This window comes from Rhamphochromis sp. 'chilingali' (assembly GCF_963969265.1).
Source record: "Rhamphochromis sp. 'chilingali' genome assembly, chromosome: 21".
Classification (NCBI taxonomy): Eukaryota; Metazoa; Chordata; class Actinopteri; order Cichliformes; family Cichlidae; genus Rhamphochromis; species Rhamphochromis sp. 'chilingali'.
In genome coordinates, this window is record NC_137949.1 from 27004201 (window position 1) to 27024838 (window position 20638).

A 20638-nucleotide genomic window follows, 5' to 3' on the forward strand; every position below is an offset into this window, starting at 1 on the left:
GATGAATTTCAAATAAAAAGGTTTCGCTCTTGCCATATCTTTACCTCTATTTTCTTTTGATATTCAACACACCCAACCCAATCCAAAAAGCCCTTATCCATTACAAACAGTAACAGCAGTAATAGACTGCAGGGAAAACACATGAGATCTTTACAGTTTATCTCAGTGACAGGTGTTTTTATCTGTTGCAGTGTTTCATGCACACCCCAATGCATTCAACGCCCCCTCTGTTATCCTCAGCCTTACAGGGCCAGGGTGGATTTGTCTGAGGCTTAATGACAAAACCAAACCCCCCCTCTTATCTCCACCTGCTCCCTTGACACCCGGGCTTGTACTGTACTGCAGCCATGCTCCCCTCCCTGCCTCCTCAGATACAGGCTGCATTATTTATGTGGAGAAAATACTTCCAGGCCAGGCCAGCATCTGGCCCTCCTGAAATATTAATTTAGCAAACCTGGCCCCATCACTCCAACACCACATCATCACAAAAATGACACAAGAGCACTGCCAATGCCATATTCTAGTCTGAACATGCTCTATTTAACCCAACAAAAAAAAAAAAAAAAAAAATCACAATAACAAAGCTTGACTAGTTAAAATACTACTATACAAAAAGTATTAATATATATTTGTGCGACTGGTGTACTCAAATAGACAAGGCTGCAACTGACTTAGTTATATTAATTCGATTTTGTTCACTGTCAGGATAAGTAGAGCAAAGCCCATCTTACCACTGCCCGGGTCTTATTTGAATTTTTCCCTGACTACAGATATTTTATCTGTAGTATATTTCTTCAGTCAGTTCAGTGACTTCAGACTGTTTGAAACGACTGTGGCTTCCTAATAAAATGAACTTTGTCTCTAAACAAAACCACTCAAAAAAAGACGATCAAAACTGTGCCGTTCCTCTTACTTGATAACTGTTCCTTTGGCGCCCCCTGCTGTAGTGAGCATCACCCTTGTTGTGAGGCTGACGCGTAGGTCATCCTGATCCAGGCCCAACAAATCAGCACAGTACTGAAGAGAGTCGTTGGACTGATTCTTCAGGACACAGCCACCTAAGACAAATAGCAACACACATAAGCATTAAAAAGGACTTTTTATAGCAAATTGTCGTTCTGTATGTGCAAGACTCCTTTTCTCTACGTCGTTATAATCTGCTAACTGGAATAGTAAGACTCATTTTTCTGAGTTTTCTTTTGGCAACCAAACTCAACCAAATCATACTATAAGAAAGGTGTAAGTAAAATCTAATTTTACAAAATTGTGATGCTGTTCAAAGTGTAAGTAAAAACAAAATGCATCTTACAAGCAAATCTCATAAGACCTTATTTTACTGACAACGGAACATAACAAATGTTTGAATTGAGAAAATCTAGCATTTTAAGAAAAATATTTGCTCATTTTGATATCGATGCCAGCAAAACATCTCAAAAAAGTTGGGACAAGATAACAAAAGGGTTTAAAAAGACAGCTTTCTAAAAGGGAAAAAAAGTTAGAGGTTCATCAATACATGAAAAAACTGCCTACAAATTATGGCACATTTTTGGAATACTTTTCCCACACATAAAATTTCAAAGACTTTAAATATCTCATTATCTGTATCATGAAAAGATTCCGAGAATCTGGAGAAAGCTCTGTGTGTAAGAGACACGGCTGAAGGTCAACATTGGATGCCTATGATCTTTGAGCCTTCTTGCAGCACTGTATTAAAAAAAAAAACAAAACAGGATTCTGTTGTGGAAATCACAGGCTCAGGAACACCATAATTAACTGTCTGTAAATACAGTTCACTGAAAGTGCAGGTTAAAGCTCTATCATGCAAAGAAGAAGGCATATTTGAACACGATCCAGAGACGCTGCCATTTTCTCTGCGTCAAAACTCATGTACAATGAACTGAGGCAAAGTGGAAAACTGTTCTGTGCTCAGACGAATTGAAATGTGAAATTCTTTTTGGAAAATACAGACTCCGCATCTTCAAGTGGACGAGGATTATCCAGCTTGTTATCAAGTTTTAAAGCCTGCATCTTTGATGGAATTAGCAGTCTGCAAACCTGGCAAGATACCATCAATGCTGAAAGGTATATAAAGTTTTAGAGCAACATATGCTCCCATCAAGACATGTTTTTCAGAGGCCTTGCATATTTCAGCAAGACAATGCGAAACCACATAGCAATTCTATTACATCAGCAAGGCTTCATAGTAGAAGAGTCTGGATGCTGAACTGACCCACCTGTAGTCTAGACCTTTCACCAACTAAAAACATTTGATGCATCATTAAATGGAAGAAATAACAGTGAAAACTCTGTTAAACAGCTAGTACCCAATATCAGACAACCAACATCATTCCTATCTCAGCAATATTGCTCCTCTGTTTTCAGACATTTACAGACTGTTGCTAAAAGAAGAGGGGATGCTACACAGTGGTAAACATGGAGCTATACCAACTTTTCTGATATTTGTTGCTTCTATCAAATTCATGTTTTAATGATACAGTAAATAGCAATAAATTAGCAAATCATTCTGTTCTCATTTATATTTTACAGTGTCCTAACTTTTTGGGGAATTTGATTTATAGCAGCACCAAGCATGAATAAGTGTTCTAACAAGGTGTTTGTGTGAGCAAGAACTGTACTGAAGTGAGAGAGAAACTGGGCACCCAGAGGAGTTTGAAAGTACACTCACAGAGATTTTGATTATAGACACAGAATGAGAAAGAACGAGGAAGAAAAATAAATGGAACAAGAGCTCATGTTTACTCGGGTAACAGATGCTCTTTTTCATCACAACTCCAGATTTATCTGTGGTGACACTTTTCTTAAAACTCCATATTGGATTCCATGTGCTAAGATTCAATAAAAAAGTAAATAGATATTGATTTGTTTTACTCATTACTATGGGCAGCTTATTGAGTTTAATGGCATATTTTGAAATGTAAAAAAATCCTGTGAAGTAGAGAAAACAGAAAAGCAAGGTAAAAATGGACGATGCTGGTCTCAGAAATGACTAACTGCTTCTGAGAAGATAAGCATTAAAAAAAAAAAAAAAAAGCTACAGCAAAAGAAAGTCCCTACCCCACACAGAAAGTCAAAGTTCTTGAAAATGACTTCATATTATTCTAAATGTTTTGCAAGGTATTGCACAGATAATGTTTATCTAACCCGAAGAGCTGCCTGTTTCCTCAAAATCAATGTTGCCCAGATGCAGGACACCGGCGACAACCCTGAACAGGTCCAGCTTCTCTGTGTCGTTCAGACCAATCTTTTTCATGGCCTCACACATCCTGTTAAAGTCACCGTGGTCATCCAGAAGAGGGTCCTTTAGTGCGCCCGTCTTTACGTGCTGCAAAAGACACGAAAGTTAGAAACCACAAAGTGACAGGAAGTGTTTAAAAAGTCAGCTCAAATCAAGATTTACTCAAGCATCATGATATAATCATTTGTAAATGGTATCTATGTTCTAGAAAATTCATTAACTTGATGTTGTATAATGAGTAAATCTGATTTAGAACTGAACTGGACCCAACAGCTCCCACTAAATAGAAAAGCCACACGTATGAGGTAAAACTGAACAAACGAAAACATTTTACAACAGCAGGTTAAAAGAACCTTCACCAGCAGCACACAGCAAGCAGGAAATCCTTAAAACTAGGGCTGCTCAGCTGTCGTAACAGCTGAATAAAGCAGAAAGGCCAGGAATACAGTGAAATAATCTAATCAGTGAAATAGAACCTATTAGAAATCATCAGGAAACTAAGTTGGAGATTAATTATATAGTAATAGTTACTATAACAAGGCGTGTAGAGTTATGCCTAAATATTGAGTCCTGATTATACTTTAATATAAGAAGCACAGGTTGAGTGATGGGAACTGAATCCTTTAATTTTTCATGTTTTATTAAGGTTAATTTTCAAAAAATGAGAACATTCAAAATTAAATCTTAATTGTACTTCTTTGGGTAAAACAAATACTCTAATTATGCTCCACTGCACTGTATAACTGGCAGAAGTTGATTCTTTTTATATTTCTATTTAAACACCATCTGCACCAAAGCAAATCCAAACCAGGCATGCACACGCAAAGAAGAGGAAGCAAGCGCTCATGTTTCCTGTTTGAACTACAAACAGCAGCATGTAAAACCAGAGAGTGTCAGTCTTCAGTTTAGGAAACTCATAGGAAAAGAGCAGGAAGCACAGAAAGTAACACACAGAAAGAAACATCACCTTATTGTCCTATATATAACAAAAATGTGGTGGGAACAAACAAATACACAATTATTTAATTAGCAGCACACATTTACTAGTGATGCACACTTTTCCTTACATCCACAGAGCTCACTTGCCTTTCATCATTAAATAAGTAAAAATTTAGTGAGAAAAAAACATCTGCAAGCATATAAACAAACACACCTATGACATTTAGTGCTAGTTTGACTTATGAATCATTCAAGCATTAAAATCATTCAACATTAGTTCAAACCCAAGGGATGAACTAATGTTGCGACTACATATAAGGTGCAAAGAACCTATTTTAAATCATAAATTTAAATAATTTGTTACTAGTAGGCTGTTGCAAGAACATAGTTTGCTAACATCAAGTAACTATCATTTAAAACCAAAGCATACATGTTCTCATTAAGCTTTTCTTCATGACTCTTTCATTTTGAATGAAATTTTCGTAGAAGATATTTATAAAAAAAACAAGAAGTAAAATGAACATAATAATTAGTCCCTAAGGGACCAACTTCTAATCGTTCCATATTAATTAGACGTCTTCTGAACAATGCATTATTTTTTTGTGTTATTTATAATTTGCTAAATTCACATATCTTGGCATAAAATATTGGTATCAACCAGTTCCTGCATATCAACTCAGTTTGGCAATATACTTTCTTAGCTACAATCTGGGATTTGTTTTGAACTTTCCTCACTGTTGGGAACGTAAAAATATCTATTTTTCATTCTGCATAAGAAAGAACTCTAAAGTGTTCTTTGTTTCTTCTTACAAAGGTAATTTAAGTGTTAAAACAGAATTCAGATTAATACCCAACGTTTAATTATTATTTCATAATTTGGGCCAGAAGGATTAAGTCAGGACACGACATTACCTCAGGACTCTTACGATTCTGCATGATTTGTTTGTCGGAGTCCTTACTGGCAAAATATCTGGTGCATCCTCGGTTCAGGTACTGCAACAGAGAAAAAAAAAACACTTAGAAACATTTTAATATGTTTAGTATTTTAATAAATTCAATTTATTCATGGTGGCAAATCTACTGAGGATGTTTATATTGATTTTCATCACTGAAAAAATCTACTCTGCTGTCTCCAAATATTGCTCCACAGCTGACTAGTAGTGGATTGCATGAAGTAATTGCCTCTGTTGATGTGGGTGTCGCCTCAGGGACTTGATACGATGATAAACATCTGAGGGAACAGCTTGAAATGCTTGTTGTTCTGTTAACCATTGTTTTGTAGAGTATTTAGAGGAAAGTAAAAGCCATGGTAAACACTTTAATACTCTCTCTCTCCCCTACTGAGCTGATAATTGCATCCTAAAGAGCCAAAATTCAATTGTGAACTATTATGTTACTGAAGGGCTTTTGATCACACTTGGGAGGATGTCTTGGATTTAAGACATTGCTAAAAAAAACCTCATGTGACATCTAGTGGGCCTCCACAGAAATGCTAACCAATAGAAAAATACCAAAAAGATGTTTGTAGTGTCAATATAGCTAATTAATAATAATAAAAAAACTTCTTTCAGTTGGCAGTTGGCAAATTAATAAAAACCTCTGCACCCACTGACCCTGAAACTATCTGGAGAGTCAAGGTGTAATTTCTTCTTTAGGTCTTCAGATGCTCCCGCACAAAGTCTGTAGAAGATGTGGTAGTTCCTCTCTTCATTACTTTGCATGCAAATCCTTGACTTCTCCAACAAGTAATGTGAGACGAATCCACCCACAACTGCATTCTGGTAGCACAAGGGAAAAAATCAAGTCTTCAGTGCAAATTTTAAAACTGATGAAACACAAACAAACAGAACAAACTAGAGCTTAATCTGTTTACATTGCTTACCTTGCTGTTGAAGTGGATTTCTACAAACTTCCCAAAGCGACTGCTGTTATTGTTTCGGACTGTTTTTGCATTTCCAAAGGCCTCAAGAAGGGGATTTGCTGACATTTGCAAAAAAAATACACTCAACATCACCTTCTCTATTAAAACTTTAATACATTACGAATAAGTGTTGAATTCTTTTAATATAGTACCTTCAACAATTCTCTCATCAATGTCTTGACCGCTTCCATATGATGTGGTCAGATATCTGAAAAGTTTAAAATCCATTAAAAATAAAAGTCAGATTAAGATTTAAAGCAGCAGCTCTCCCTTTAAAACTGCTGGTAAAACGTTCTAGAATCCATCAACATTAAATGGGAACTTGATAGTTAATTAAACTTTAGATAGTTCTATGTTAAATAGTGAAATTATAATTTATTAATACAATAGGCTTTTTAACATTATCTGCATGGTTTTTGATTTCGAAGATATTACCAATGGCTCTCTTTGAATTCAATACAGGAGCAATTGGGAGTGTGAACAGGTTTGAACTAAAGTCATTCTTCATATTCGCATGAATTAGAAAGGAAAAGATCAAATGTGAAGGAAAAACAGGGGCTAGAATGTAAAATAATTCATACGGACTCTTACCTGAGAACAAATTTGGTGTTTTCAGTCTTTCCTGCACCAGATTCACCTGAAACTATGATGGACTGGCTCATCTTCAAAACCTTCATGTCCCTGTAGGCTTTGTCCGCTAAAATAAAACATAACACCAAACACACAAAAATAAAATAAGTAGTAATGTAATGGCAAAATCAGGGCATGATGACGGACAATCTTTTAAAGTGCAGCTTTTAAGCTTAAAAGAATCATGTAACAAAAGTTACTTCCAAAAGACGGCAAGTTTGAATACACTTCATGATTATAATACATTATACATGTGCATTTCAGTTACTTATATATTGAACCCCCCTTTTTAACACTGAGCATGTGTGAGCTCTCACCTATAGCATAGACATGAGGTGGCAGGGTGCCCAGTGACTTCCCTTGGTATGACTTGATGGCATCTGGGCTGTACAGTTTTGGAATGTCAAAGTATGGATTAACAGCTATCAAGATATTTGCCACATACGTCTGTGGAAGAAATAAATAAAAGCATGATTAGGGTCTCTGCATTTGAGTGAATTGCTAGATATTACAAATAAATATGTTTTAATAATCAATTAAAGGAAGAAGAAGTGAAAAACACCCCACTGAAGGCTGCTGAGATAATCCATTCTAATTTTCTCATCTACCAGCTGTCCCTTATTATCTAAGTGAGTGACTGAAGTCAGAACTGGGATTGCCAGTCTGACCATGACTACTAGCTTCCCTTCACTCTTTACAAGCTGGTACTTTTCCCCACTGGGAAACAAGAAAATTGATTCTTTGTTTTTTTACACTCAACCCTGTTACTCTATCTCCTCATGATGAAGCATATGCCGCATAAAGGACAGGCGTATTATTACTTGTGCTAAGGCAGCTTAGTGTGGATGGTAATAACAACATACATAGATGTGGTCTTTACTGTACCGCACTCTAACATTGTTGAGGAGAGTGGCTTCATTCAAGTACATTAAGGAACCTGCAAACAGACGGGTTACACATAATTAACATTTTATCGTTAACAATATGTTGAACAAATATTGTTTGTGTGAAGACTCACAGTTGTCATCTACATGCTTGTTGACATCATCCTCAGCAGGGAAGACTTGGTTCATCGGAGCGAGAAAAGTCTAAAACGTGAACAGTTTCACTTTTACATTTACATAATATCATTTCCAGGATAGACAGGTGTGCTACATGTGGCGCTGTCTTTGCTTTTTCCGACCAACATTATACACTAGATTAATTGTTGCTTACTCCTTGCAGTTTACAGAGCTTATGACACAAAACAAATGTTTATTAGCATTCTCAAGCATCATAAACAGTTAAGCAAGAGTGAATAAACATGAAAAGTTTACCATGCTTAAAGATCACAGTAACGATGTTCAGTGTGACATGTTCCCAGGCTAAATTAGTTACTGATATTCTCACTCTATTGTTTATGAGTCTGAGTTCATGGAAATAAACTCAATGGAACAAGTCGGCTATGAGAGAAACAAGGAGAGACATGGCAGGATAATGAATAATTTGGTGGGAGAGAACAGGATCTGAACACCTGACTGAGTAAGTGGGTGGGTTACAGCTGGTAGGGATGGTGGTAAGGTTATTTGCTGATCTTGCAGTAACCAGACAACTTGGCACCATCATTCAGTGATGCAAGAACGACACTGACATCAACAGTGAGTTGCTATATACAGTATATATTAAAAGTATCTGTTTCTTTTATATATATTTAATGTTTGCTACACACTGACTATAAACAACTGCTTATCTGTGTGAGACTGATCCATCTTGTGCTTTGACGCATGGTTTCTTGCCAAAAACTGACTGGAAGCGTAACGAGAATATGCTTTGTGTGCCCGCTAACAGGTCTTGGCACAAACTGGTCGTCCACAATAACAATCATGCGAGAAATGTCCAACTAGTAAACTGACAGAGGAAAGCAGGCAGCCAGACCGAGAGTCTTGCAGAAAGCTGAGGCACTAATGAGTTCAACAGAGCACTGAAAAAAACACTCAACTGCCCTTTCATTTGAATGGGAGTTTAAGCTTTGTAAGAAGGCATAAACTGATTATTATCATACAAAGTTTTGACCATCTAGTCAACAATATTTTTTAGCTAATGTTATTGCCTCCAATGGCAATATAATCAGTGCAGGACATGGACATAATCTGATGCAACTGCAATATCCAGAGCCTCAGGACACTTCTAATGCAATCGGGGCCTTGTAATCGGAAGGTTGCCGGTTCGAGCCCCGGCTTGGACAGTCTCGGTCGTTGTGTCCTTGGGCAAGATACTTCAACCGTTGCCTACTGGTGGTGGTCAGAGGGCCCGGTGGCGCCAGTGTCCGGCAGCCTCGCCTCTGTCAGTGCGCCCCAGGGTGGCTGTGGCTACAATGTAGCTTGCCATCACCAGTGTGTGAATGGGTGGATGCCATTTACCATTTTAAACATTTTTTGTATCTTTAGCATGTGAAATTAACATGTTTTATCTCAAGAAAATAAAAATACAAATAAATTCTCAATGTAGATTCTTATATGCCATAGATGCACACCAATGCATATAATGTTTTCCCTGTACAACCACCATGCATAATAGCTGATATTACATGAACTCTAACATTGATGATCACTACATTTCATAGTAAAGTTATAAAGGAATGATGGTTGAATTTAGCTAATTTTGGGTCTTGGGGTTATGTATGATGACAGTCAGACTGTCACGGCGTGAGCATAGGACACAGAACAGAGCTAACATTATAGTTCATAATAACGCTTTTATTTTTGCAAATATGCAAATTATCTTGAGGGCGCTTGTTGACTAACTTGTTACCTTGCCACGATATCTGCGGTTTGACAGACATTTGCCTGCCACAACAAACTATGTTTTATAGCATGACTTCGCTATCCAGTACCTGAAAACAAAGGCAAAAGCAGCTGCTACTGCACAGGTCTGTTGTAAGCAGTAGAGGCCTGCTTGCTGGGGATACATGATGGCTCAGGTGTAACAGGTGGCCTTTACCTCCTAATGAGCAGCTCTCCCTCCTGGCAACACTATCAGCACACCTGCTGCTGCCCTTTATTTATTCATGTCTCTGTACATGTGGTCTCTCATGTTTCTCACATTGTACACATTGTTGTGCTAACGCCTTTCTACCTGAAATCACGCTTAATAAAATTATTGAACGTTTTATTCAACACACTACTTTCAAATTCCTAATAAAAATAGTCATTTGGAATAATTTTTTATATTAAAAGTAATGTTGTGTGCGCGTGTGTGTGTACACGTGTGTTTTACTTTACTTGTGTGATAACCCACCTTGCCCTTTTGGTTCAGCGGTTCTATGGTGAGTGTGTCGGCTCCTATGTCAGTGATCGTGCCCAGCTGGAACCCGTCAGTGGGGTGGGGCGCCCACACTGGCTTCCCATCCTCCATGATTTACCTCCAGTCAGCACAGGCACACAACTCTGCAAAAGGGAGAGACAAAAAGAGGAACACAGACGTAAATTAAAATAAATATGTAAAGCACTGTTTTGCATTTTACTTTAAGCAAACAGAGTCTGCTTCTAGGTTTATGGCCACTTACTATGTATTACACCTAGTCTCCACAACTGCAAAACGGAAGTTGATATCACTATCGTAAATTTGACGTCAGAACTTCAATCGCCTGTGAGGAGGGCAGCTTCTCAGAACCGCCACCACATTTTTGTTTACCATCTATTCTGTATTTGCATGGTATTTGCCAAAGTCTTCATTACACCCTGCAGCTTGTAAAAAGCCTTGGGAACTATAACATTTTGCTATTACTTCACACTTGAAGACAATATTAAAGTAGCCAGCAACTAGGCCTACCAACTATGGTGAAATCTCACCTAAATAGAAATAAATAAATACAAGAATTCATGATCAAACTGATCTGCTATATCTGATCTCTACCTATTTGCATTGCATGACTGGGATCTGACAATTTGATGGTGCTTGCTGGTCCTTTGAGAGAGGAGTTGTCTGCTGCAATCTTAGTGAAGACAACACTCCCCCGAATGACCCCACAAATCTGACAAGAGAAACAATCCACTTTGCAAGTGTGCTGCTAGGGTTCAGTGGTACGCCAAGTTAAGAAGCTAAATATGGTACGCTACAACCACTGGTTAATGGTTTGTGAGGTATAAAATACAGTATTTAATTTTTCTATTTATTGGTTATTTTAAACACTGTTAGTTTTACCAAATGCACAGCTTTATGAGTGAGGCTGAGTAAGGTAATTTTGTAATTCTTTAAAGATTCATATGATCACTGAGTGGATAACATGTGTCTGAATCTGTCAAGTAAAGTTTCTTTTTAGTTGTAGGATTAACTAACCTGAGTTAATCCTACAACTGAAGAGCTCCTCAAAGCAAAAGTGCTGATGTTATGCTTGAGTATCCAATAAGCTTCAGGGATTGAGGTCAAATGTCAAAGTAGACATCTAACGGAAACTGCTGATAAAGCTTCAACGACAACTAAAAGTTCAGCAGGTGAATGCACTCAGCATTAGGACTGATCCAACTTAGGTATCTCTTTTTCTTTTTCTGTTTAGACTTACAATAAGAAAAATGAGCACACTTCATATATTATTAAATCCTTTTCATGAGATAATGTTAACATTTCAGACACTTTCATTGCTTCTATGTCCCAGATAACAACTACTGAAACAAGTGATTTCTTTATGTCGGTTTAGTTACCACTTCTTACATGACAATAGCAATGAAGGACCAAAGATCACAGTTTTACTCCTTTATTACCAAACGCATTTCCCTTCAGGTCAGTACGTTTATGTCTGGGAAGTGCATGAGGTTGATTTCTAAACACAACTACACTGGTTGAGGAAACACACATGGCTAAACTGCTAAGGCCATTAAAATACACATACATCCACTGTCTGGCTATGTATAATAAAGTGCATATTCTACATTTTTAAACAATCTGCTGCCACAGATAATGAAAGGCATTGAAGAAAAAGACATGCTGTTATCTCAGTTTATTGTTATGTGGCCTATCTATTTATATTTATAGAGGAATACTAAACTTTCAACAGTAGATGTCTTTGTCCAAAGTAGGCGCTCAGACCAGCAAAGGAAAGAGTTCATATATCAAAGGATAAATGTTCCATCAAACTCCTAAATGTAACCATCGGAATTCATAACAGCAAAGACTCTGCACCATTAAAGTCAGGTAGCAGGTCAGGTACTAGGATGGGTAGATAGATCTATCTTAGTGTCCTAGTTGTATCTTAAATATCTATCTCAATAGATAAATTGATAGATAGATAGAAAATCACATTCTAACATAAGCAGAAGAAAAACGCACAATGACATTCCCGGTCTATTATCTCTAACCTTCAAGTGTGAGATCAAGGCTAGAGGGAATCCTAAGGATTGTTTTTGTTAGATAACTGATAACCACATAACTATCCCACAGTTCCTTTCAAGTTAATTTACAGTTTGTTCACACATAAATTCACAGTTTGTTCACAAATGAAATTCAGTCACTTGAATGGTTCATGAACACGGAAAGCTTAAATGGCTACACGCATTTTGCTATAGCGGAAAGACTTTGCATACTGGAAAACCACAATAAAATGAACCGTACTTTGCCAGAACATTCTATAAGCCAAGTTCCATTCATTATAAAGGGCGTTATATTGGGCTCTTTTAGAAGAGCCCTCCAAACTGTCTGCATCCTTGGCTGCATACAACAAAACTGAGACCAGCCCCTCATGAGTAACTTTGACTCTGCAGCCTCAAATCCTCTTAGTATCTGACCCTAATCCAGACAGAGAGGTGAGACGCCTGAAGTGAGATGTAAACCTCACAAATAAAAGTCAGTGAGCAGGTTTGAGACAATGCAAATCAGAAGGGTGTCACATATCCAGTGAAACAGAGAGCCAGAAAGTACGGAGAGGAGGAAATATGAAAACACACACACAAATATATATACACTCCCACACAAATGAACACTGCTTGAGAGTCAAAGCAGTACGCGGTGAAACACCCCTCGTGTTTCCTGCCTCCTGTTTCCGGTTCTCTCTCAGGGAAGGGAGGCATGGAAAAAGCATTGGACGATGGCTACAGAGCAACAGGATGAAAGATGCACACACAACACAGGGTACACTTTCAGAAGTGCATGCCAAGAAAGCATTTAGTTTAAGTGGTGTGCCTACATTTGAATGAAAAGTGACATGTCAGAGAAAGAAATTGTAAAATAAAATAAATAAATACATAAGAATAAAGAATCCTGGTTTACGTTTGTTAATCCCGTGAGGACACTTTAAACGCATCACGGCTAAATTATGTACAGGAGAAATATCTAGGACAGAATTTCCTGATAGCAATCAAGCAGAAACGAGATGTGGGCTAAACTGTCGGCTGTTGTGATTACTGGAGACAACCTTAAAATGAGGTTTTCATAATTACGATTAACCCCAAATAACTTTTTCAAAGAAACTTATGGAACTAAGCACGACTACTGCACCAAGACACCAAACAGTACACCAGTGGAAGTAAGTCAAAAGTACAGGTTTAAACAGAAGCCCACAGAAAACTCAGTTCCCAAATTGCTCTTAAATCAGACAAAGTACTTCAAAATACTTGTAACGTTAGCTATTTGGAATAAAATTTTAAAAAGCTTAACAGGTAGACAAAAAAACAACCACACACTTACAAGTGAAATCCTTCAAGCAGTTGAATTTACGTTCACGGTGACAGTAAGACGTTTTATGCTCCTCATTCGGTTGTATGTGTGCAGCACTGGTCCAGCTTTCCAGCTTTGTCGGTGTTTCTTCCTGCAGCAGGACGGATGAGGTAGCAGCGGGCTGTCTGGGTGACAGGCTACGCTCGAGCTCCGGTGAACACCGGTGACGTCACCCTCACCGCGAAAGGTGCGTTAAAGTGTCCCTCGTAAGATCCTGTGACGTTTTTATTTTTGGCTTATGGTTTATACTGATAACTAAACATTAAAAAGCCACTCATATTGTAAAAATCTAAACAAAAACAGCTCAGGTCGGCGATCGTGAGTGTGAATAATTTCAGTTATATCACTTAATACTTTTTATATTCGAATTGTTTTCCATCAATGTATTAATGCATGTGAATCTCATTAAAAAATTGTTCCGTATAAACAATCACAAGAATCACAAGAATTTTAAATATGCAATGTTTGAGTGTCTGAATGTAGGTATTTTATTTCACTAATTGATGGGCTATTTGTTTGGTCTGTCATCCTTATAAAAATAACAGAGGATTAGCAGAGAGCACGTGGCTGCGAAGAAAAGACTGCAAATGTTGCCTCGAGCTTCATGAATATTTGAGTGGCAGGTAATCTGAAACTTTTGGGGGGATTTTTGAAGGAGACATCCAATCCACAACTGAAACACAGGCTGCCACTCGGTTTGTAAATCTAATTAGGACACCTGATACGCCAGTACTGGATCATATCTGATTACGGACAGTAGTTGACAGCAAGCACTAAAATGTAGCTTTTATTTTTAAAGCCCCCAGATCAACACCAATCTACAAAACTCTTACCTTTTTTTTGTATCCAACCACTTTGGAGTTAAGACAGTTAATGAATTTGATCTTGTGTGATTTAACGCAATGTTATATTGACTGATGAATAGCAGACTAAAAAAGTAAATGGTCTGGTTAGCTTTTATATTAAAGATCAAAGCTTTACTGCTTTGCCTGATGGACAATGTCTCCCCCATGTGCTCATATGGCATATAAGCAACCATATCCCATGTAATTACAGTTCACATGGAAGGGATGCACTAGAAGGTTCATGATGGCGAGAATCCCAGTGCACACTGGAGGAAATGAGAGCAATAGAGACACCAAGGAGCACAGAGTTAAGCAAAACACAAATAAACAATAATTTCAAACCCACATGCTTGTAGGAAATGTGTAGTGAATGGAACTTGGTATACTTATAGAAAGAATGCATGGCATAAAGTGAAATCCTCCACTGAAGCTAAAGGAAGGTTTTTTGTAGAAGGTGAGGACTCAACGTTTTCTGTGTTAAAAAAATAGTGTTTTTATTTTGATACTTTCTCGTTGTTATTTTATGAAATTATTTGTTAAGTTATTTAAACAATTTAATTTAGGGAGGTCAAACTCATTTTGCATCATGGGCCACATACATTAAACAGTTAACGGCTGTCTCAATTTTGCTACAGGATAAAGAGATATTGCTGTAGTAAATGAAAGAAAGCTGTCCACACAAATAAAGACATGTGTAATGTTACAGAAAAAATTATGGTAGTAATTACAATAATAGAAGAGTAATTCACAGAAATTCACAAAATAGTTTTTCCTCTGTGGACTCACTGCAAAACATAGAAATTTACAGCAGCTAGTGAAAAATCAGGCACTCTTCTGTGTTTTAACTGTTATTTTTTTTAATCAATTATTTAATTACTCTGGTATAGTATGGTTAGCGATGGGAGAGCTCTTTATCAGTAGGAAAAACTGTAAAAGCAATGACAAAACAGTAAAAACGTAGAAATCGATGCCCTCTCTCACATTTTCCAAAGCTCTCTAGCAGGCCAGATTGGAGTCTTTCCTGGGCCAAATGTGCCCCCCGAGCCTTATGTTTTACACCTTTGATTTAAATCCTTAATGTTAAATAAATAACATCATATGATAGACATAACATAAAAAAACAACTCTCCTTGTAACCATTTCATATGGACCACAGCATATGTAATGATAATCACCACTACTGGTTTGTATACAAACCAAAATACTACAGCGACTTGCTAAAATAATAGATGCTACCTTGTTACTAAATCAATGTGCATGCTAGCTCTGTAAAATGCATTATATATTTAACTCTCCCAATTATCTGATAGCATTAAAAAGTTGAGTCAGTATATTTATCAGGCCTCTTTGCTGTCAATCTCTTGATCGCTTTCCCAGCTAATTATCTGTGGGGAGCCCAAATGCTTTGGAGTTTATCTGTGAACTGTTTACAAAAGTCCTATCACACACATTCTGTGGTGCCTGTGTAGAGGAACATGAAATGCTCTTGTAGGACCACCAGCACTCAAAGCTCCTGCAAATCTTTGGACATCGGCATTACTTTTTTACTTCTGTCTGGAAAATACTTCTAAAGGTAGGCGTTTCCGATTTTGAAATACTGTATAGTTTTCAAGTAAAAACGCTTTCTTAGAGTTACTAAAAAGCTGTGTGTGTGTACTTGGTTTATGCAAATGTAGTTCTAAATGCAGCTTTGCAGTCTCTTTTTTATTTATTTTCAGTGGAAGGAAATTCTCACTTCTAATTCCACTATTTTAATTCTGAAATATACAGATACATATAAACCAAGCCTTGCTTTTTATGAATGATTTTTTTATATTAGCATTTCCTTAAATTGTTTTGTTTCTCCAGCATAGCCCCCTAATCATCCCATGTAGAAGAATGACCGGTGAGAAACTGTTACTGCCAATGATACTAATGTCTGTAGTGATGAGTTTATTACCAATGCAGACATCATATGGACAACACTTGCCAGAGGAGTCTTGCACTGTTCAGATCCTTGTCCCTGGACTCAAAGGCATGCAGCTCTTTGTTCTTTCTTACAAAATGCATACCAGACACCTTAAAAACCAAGAATAGACTCTATCTGATATAATAATTGTTTTTCTTCTGCTCTAAAAGGAGAACCCGGAGAAAAAGGACAAAAGGGAGCACCTGGGAGACCAGGAAGAGTTGGTCCGCCAGGGGAGACTGGTATATTTTATGCAGTTGCACCAAAAAAATATATTATAGAATGTGTTTGTTTGTTTTGTGAGTAAAAGTGCATTCCCCTAAAATGCAAATCTTTAAAGAGAGAATATTTTCCACATGCCCACATTTATAGATCTCCTCATTTTCTCATTACTACCACTAATACAAGAAAAACTGGGGTAAAGATCACATTTCTCGGGCTGATAATGTGCCGTTACATCACTACCAGGCCATCCAGAAATGGTCAAGTGTTTATATTAGGGTAAGAGGTCAAATGAGAAATGGTTTGTGGAATCCAGAGCTGTGGACAAGTGTTTATGGAAGACCTTAATGAGGAGTGAAGGGTGTTCTCTGAAGCATATTCATCATTTTAATTAATTAACCTTTAGTGAAAGTAAAGATTTATTGTTTAATATATATAATTTTGCTTTCATTTGTGCTGTTTTAAGTTTGTCTTGACTATAAGATATACAGTATGTCTCTATCTTCATATGAACAATTTACTCATGTTGCATTCTTTTTAGGTCCACCTGGGGTCAAAGGACACAAAGGCATTATGGGACGTTATGGAAAAGTTGGCCCAAGTGGAATGAAAGGTGCTATAAGAAGCAGAGATGTACTGTCTGCACACTTTTTCAGGAATGCATCAATTATTTGTTTAGTGTGTTTTTATGATTGATAAATATTTACATCTCTGACGCAGGATCCAAGGGAGATCCAGGTGACCCTGGTACAAGGGGCCCAGACGGAGAGCCAGGTGGGTTCTAAAACCATCTTATTTTGTTTGTCAAACAGATGGCAGCAGGATTAGACAGACACATCTGTAAATGAATAAAGTCAACTTTGTGATAGTCCCACACATTTTTGTCTTATCAGGGGTTCCCTGTGAGTGTGCGCCAATTAGAAGGATGATTGGAGAAATGGACATTCTTGTGGCTCAGCTTTCCTCAGAACTAAAATTCATTAAAAATGGTAAAAGATTTGCAGTCTTTAAAAATGCTTTTGTATTTAAAAAAAAATATTTATCAGTTTTGGTATTTTGCTGATTTCCTGTCCTATAGAATTGAAAATGCGGGCATGTCAATGTGAAATTTATAGAAATACAAGTGCTCATTTTTCAGCACTGCCCTCCCCTGCAGCTGTTGCTGGCATTAAGGAAACAGACAGTAAAGTCTATCTGTTGGTGAAGGAAGCGAAGCGCTACACCGAGGCTGAGGGCTACTGCCAGACGAGGGGAGGGCACCTGGTCATGCCGAAGGATGAGGGAGCAAACGCAGCCATCGCAGGGTATATAACCGACGCTGGCCTGAGCAGAGTTTACATTGGCATTCATGACCTCGAGCGCGAAGGTGTTTTCACCTACGTAGATCACTCTCCCATGACCACTTTCAGCAAATGGAGAAAAGGAGAACCCAACAATGCCTATGATGATGAGGACTGTGCTGAGATGGTGACCTCTGGGGAGTGGACTGATGTGGCGTGCCACCCGACAATGTATTTTGTTTGTGAATTTGACAAGGACAACATCTGAGGCCAGTATATGTTAAACAGACTGCAGACTGGACAAATGTAATGGAGCAAAAACTGTAATCTTATTATTTTGCTGTATCCTCTATCTGTAAATATGAATACGAAATGATACGCAAGTTGTGCAAAGTAGTATACTTTCAACTTCCTTTTTGCTTATGAGCTAATAAGCTATTTATTTTCTGAACATACAAAATATCCAAATGTTTGTAAATTTTTTTTTTACGTCCTTGATACATACTGAAATAAATTAGTGTTTCCAAAAGCATGCCAGGAACTGAGTTTTTATTTAATTCAGAAAATCCACTGAGCAATATTTGTAGCAGTACGATAGACAAACAGTGTAAATAAGCAAATATAGAGAGCTGTGGATTGTGTAGAAAAAAAAATACAATTAAAAGACATTCCAGTTGAGTGAATTTAATCAGATGAACAGAATACAGCATGCATTCCACATTCATGTGCTGTGCAATAAACATTTATACATAGTTTAAAAATAATTTTTTTGCACATTAGTTTTTGCTCTTGAACTAGTTGCGCTTATTTACTGCAGCAGTTAAAGCAAACTTATGGAAGAAATATACGATAAATGATGCAACACAAAGCTGCAGGAGTTAACACTACTACCTCACAGAAACAAGGTTCTCGGTTTGAATCCACTGGCTGGCTTCTGTGTGCAGAAGTTGGGCTCTTGGTGTCCAGGCTTCCTCCCACAGTCCAACGACGTGCATGCTAGTTTAACTGCTGGTTCTGAATTGGTCAGATGTGAGTGTGAACAGCTATTTGTCTCTGTGAGTTAGCCCTGCAATAGACTGGCGACCATGAACATGTATACATGCATGTCGCAAAATACTTATATGGCTTACATTATGTTTTAATCATTAAAGTGACCCATTTTATATTATTGTAAAATAACAAAATAATTACTTTTCTGTTGTAATTTCCACATGGACCATCGCCACCCAGTGGGCGAAAGCTCATCTTACAGCAAAAATCCCTTACAGGGGACTGAAGTCAGTGGCTGCTCCACATTTTATCTGTTATGTTAAGGAAAGCACAGGTGTTACAAAAAAACAATAACTGTCATGCTAAAAGTGCAGAAGCCAGGAAATTCATTAATTTTAATGTTTACAGTTGTTCTTCTATTAGGTTGATTTTAGGCTGTTCTGTAGCACTGCATAAATACCAAGCAGTAATTGGTATATGTGCTAAATATGTTAAACATGAATCATATCAAAGTCAAATCATTGCGACAATGTCCTTCTGAAGTATGCAAACATCCTAACGAGTGAACACGGTAAGGTTCTCATGTATTATCCAGCGAGCAATGCAATTACACCGGAGTCACCTTACATCTTTATAACATTCACTCTGCACCTTAGTGTGCTGTAATAAATGGGAGTTTTAAAATGGATGGCACTGACCTTTAAGAGCGCCAAAGGAAACTCACCCACTGCTTCCCCTTGATTCCTGACATGACATATCACACTTTGGCTAAGCACAATTTGAATCACAGTTACCCTACGACATGTATCCTGGCTAAGAACTGATAAGAACTAATTGCTGGAGACTTTTATGACTTTGCATAAAATTCTGAAAACCATTTGATGCAGTGTCTAAAACCTGATCACATACTAAGCACATTGACATATTCTCGATTTGTAGTGTTAAATTAATGCTGTCAGTTTTTTTTTATATAAAAATAATTTGCCACCTAAAGTTTAAAATAAAAATAACAGATTACACATGACAATAATATGACAGCCTATTGTTTGCTGAATGACAGAAACAAGATATAACATACCTTAGATTAGTTTGACATTTTCATCTTTGAAAATCCTCCAACGGTTTGGTTGTGTGACTAATAGGAGATGTCTTGCGGCCCTGGCAGCTATTGTTTTAGGATGGGTGTCCCAGCTGAGATGATATCCTATTGCATCCCTCTAAGAAGAGGAATTTGAATATGCATGATGCATTTCTCCTAATAAAGCAGAACACCAGTCCCTTAAGAAATGAATAATTAATGCTGAGATGAATTATGTATTTAATTGACCAGGAGTTGTCCGCCATAAACCAATTAAGTGCCATTGTTGCAGCAATCTCTGGTTACCTTTGTAGTAAACAGTTTGGACAGCTCTGTCTAAAAGTGAAGGGGCTGCAGTCACTCTGCTACAGTTGTAATATACAATAGGAGTCTGTCAAAAATTTGAATGGGATACATGTTTTCTTCAAAAAAGAATACACTTCTTTGGCTTTCTATTATATTTATTATCACCATTATACACTTACAATAGATTTTGGAGGAGGGCATAAATGGTAAACCATATGGCATGGATCATGAGGAAAGATCTATAGTAGCCTTGTGTTAAACTTAAGTTGGCTTTGTCAGACAGAATATGTGTAGATTTCATTATTTTCAACATTTACATATGTTATGAGTGTATATAAATAAACACTGAGAGAAGATTGGAGTCAAACAGTAAATGTGTTTTATATTAGCGGATTAAACCTGGGAAAAAACTGCATCCGAAAAGGATGTACAGTGCTTAAAAAAGTTATTATGCATGCGAAAGTATCCTTGGGCAAGATTCCGAACCCGCAGTTACTCCCATTTATAATATGCCATAAACGTAAGAAAAAAAGGGG

At 37.4% G+C, this 20638-nt stretch overlaps 2 protein-coding genes across 5 annotated transcripts in view; one reads left to right on the forward strand and one right to left on the reverse strand.

The window, feature by feature from the left end:
• Window positions 1-13575, reverse strand: part of myo6b (myosin VIb) — a 44145-nt gene extending 30570 nt beyond the window's left edge. For all 3 annotated transcript variants that reach the window (XM_080871060.1, XM_080871062.1, XM_080871061.1), the window contains exons 1-12: window positions 13404-13575; window positions 10023-10171; window positions 7765-7834; window positions 7610-7683; window positions 7064-7193; window positions 6708-6813; window positions 6269-6324; window positions 6078-6175; window positions 5809-5973; window positions 5108-5188; window positions 3163-3343; window positions 914-1058 (exon numbers count right to left, since the gene is read on the reverse strand). In XM_080871060.1, the coding sequence (XP_080727186.1) occupies window positions 914-1058; window positions 3163-3343; window positions 5108-5188; window positions 5809-5973; window positions 6078-6175; window positions 6269-6324; window positions 6708-6813; window positions 7064-7193; window positions 7610-7683; window positions 7765-7834; window positions 10023-10139 (1223 nt within the window). In that variant the 5' untranslated portion in view covers window positions 10140-10171; window positions 13404-13575. The remainder of the gene's footprint in view (window positions 1-913; window positions 1059-3162; window positions 3344-5107; window positions 5189-5808; window positions 5974-6077; window positions 6176-6268; window positions 6325-6707; window positions 6814-7063; window positions 7194-7609; window positions 7684-7764; window positions 7835-10022; window positions 10172-13403) is intronic.
• Window positions 13576-15366: 1791 nt separating this feature from the next.
• On the forward strand, window positions 15367-18249 carry colec11 (collectin sub-family member 11). 2 transcript variants are annotated; one of them, XM_080870936.1, is made up of 7 exons: window positions 15367-15851; window positions 16127-16292; window positions 16397-16468; window positions 16990-17061; window positions 17169-17222; window positions 17342-17437; window positions 17587-18249. In XM_080870936.1, exons 2-7 carry the CDS (start codon window positions 16157-16159, stop codon window positions 17994-17996), a joined length of 840 nt encoding a protein of 279 aa, XP_080727062.1. In that variant the 5' UTR covers window positions 15367-15851; window positions 16127-16156; the 3' UTR covers window positions 17997-18249. The 2 variants fall into 2 exon arrangements, with proteins under 2 accessions (XP_080727062.1, XP_080727063.1); XM_080870937.1 differs by having other exon boundaries at window positions 17605-18249.
• Window positions 18250-20638: the final 2389 nt, after the last annotated feature.

Coding starts and splice junctions, on each gene's coding strand:
- colec11 (XM_080870936.1), top strand. CDS start 16,157: ATGACCGGTGAGAAACTGTTACTGCCAATGATACTAATGTCTGTAGTG. Junction 16,469..16,989: donor TGGTCCGCCAGGGGAGACTG/GTATATTTTATG, acceptor CATTCTTTTTAG/GTCCACCTGGGGTCAAAGGA. Junction 17,062..17,168: donor TGGCCCAAGTGGAATGAAAG/GTGCTATAAGAA, acceptor TCTCTGACGCAG/GATCCAAGGGAGATCCAGGT.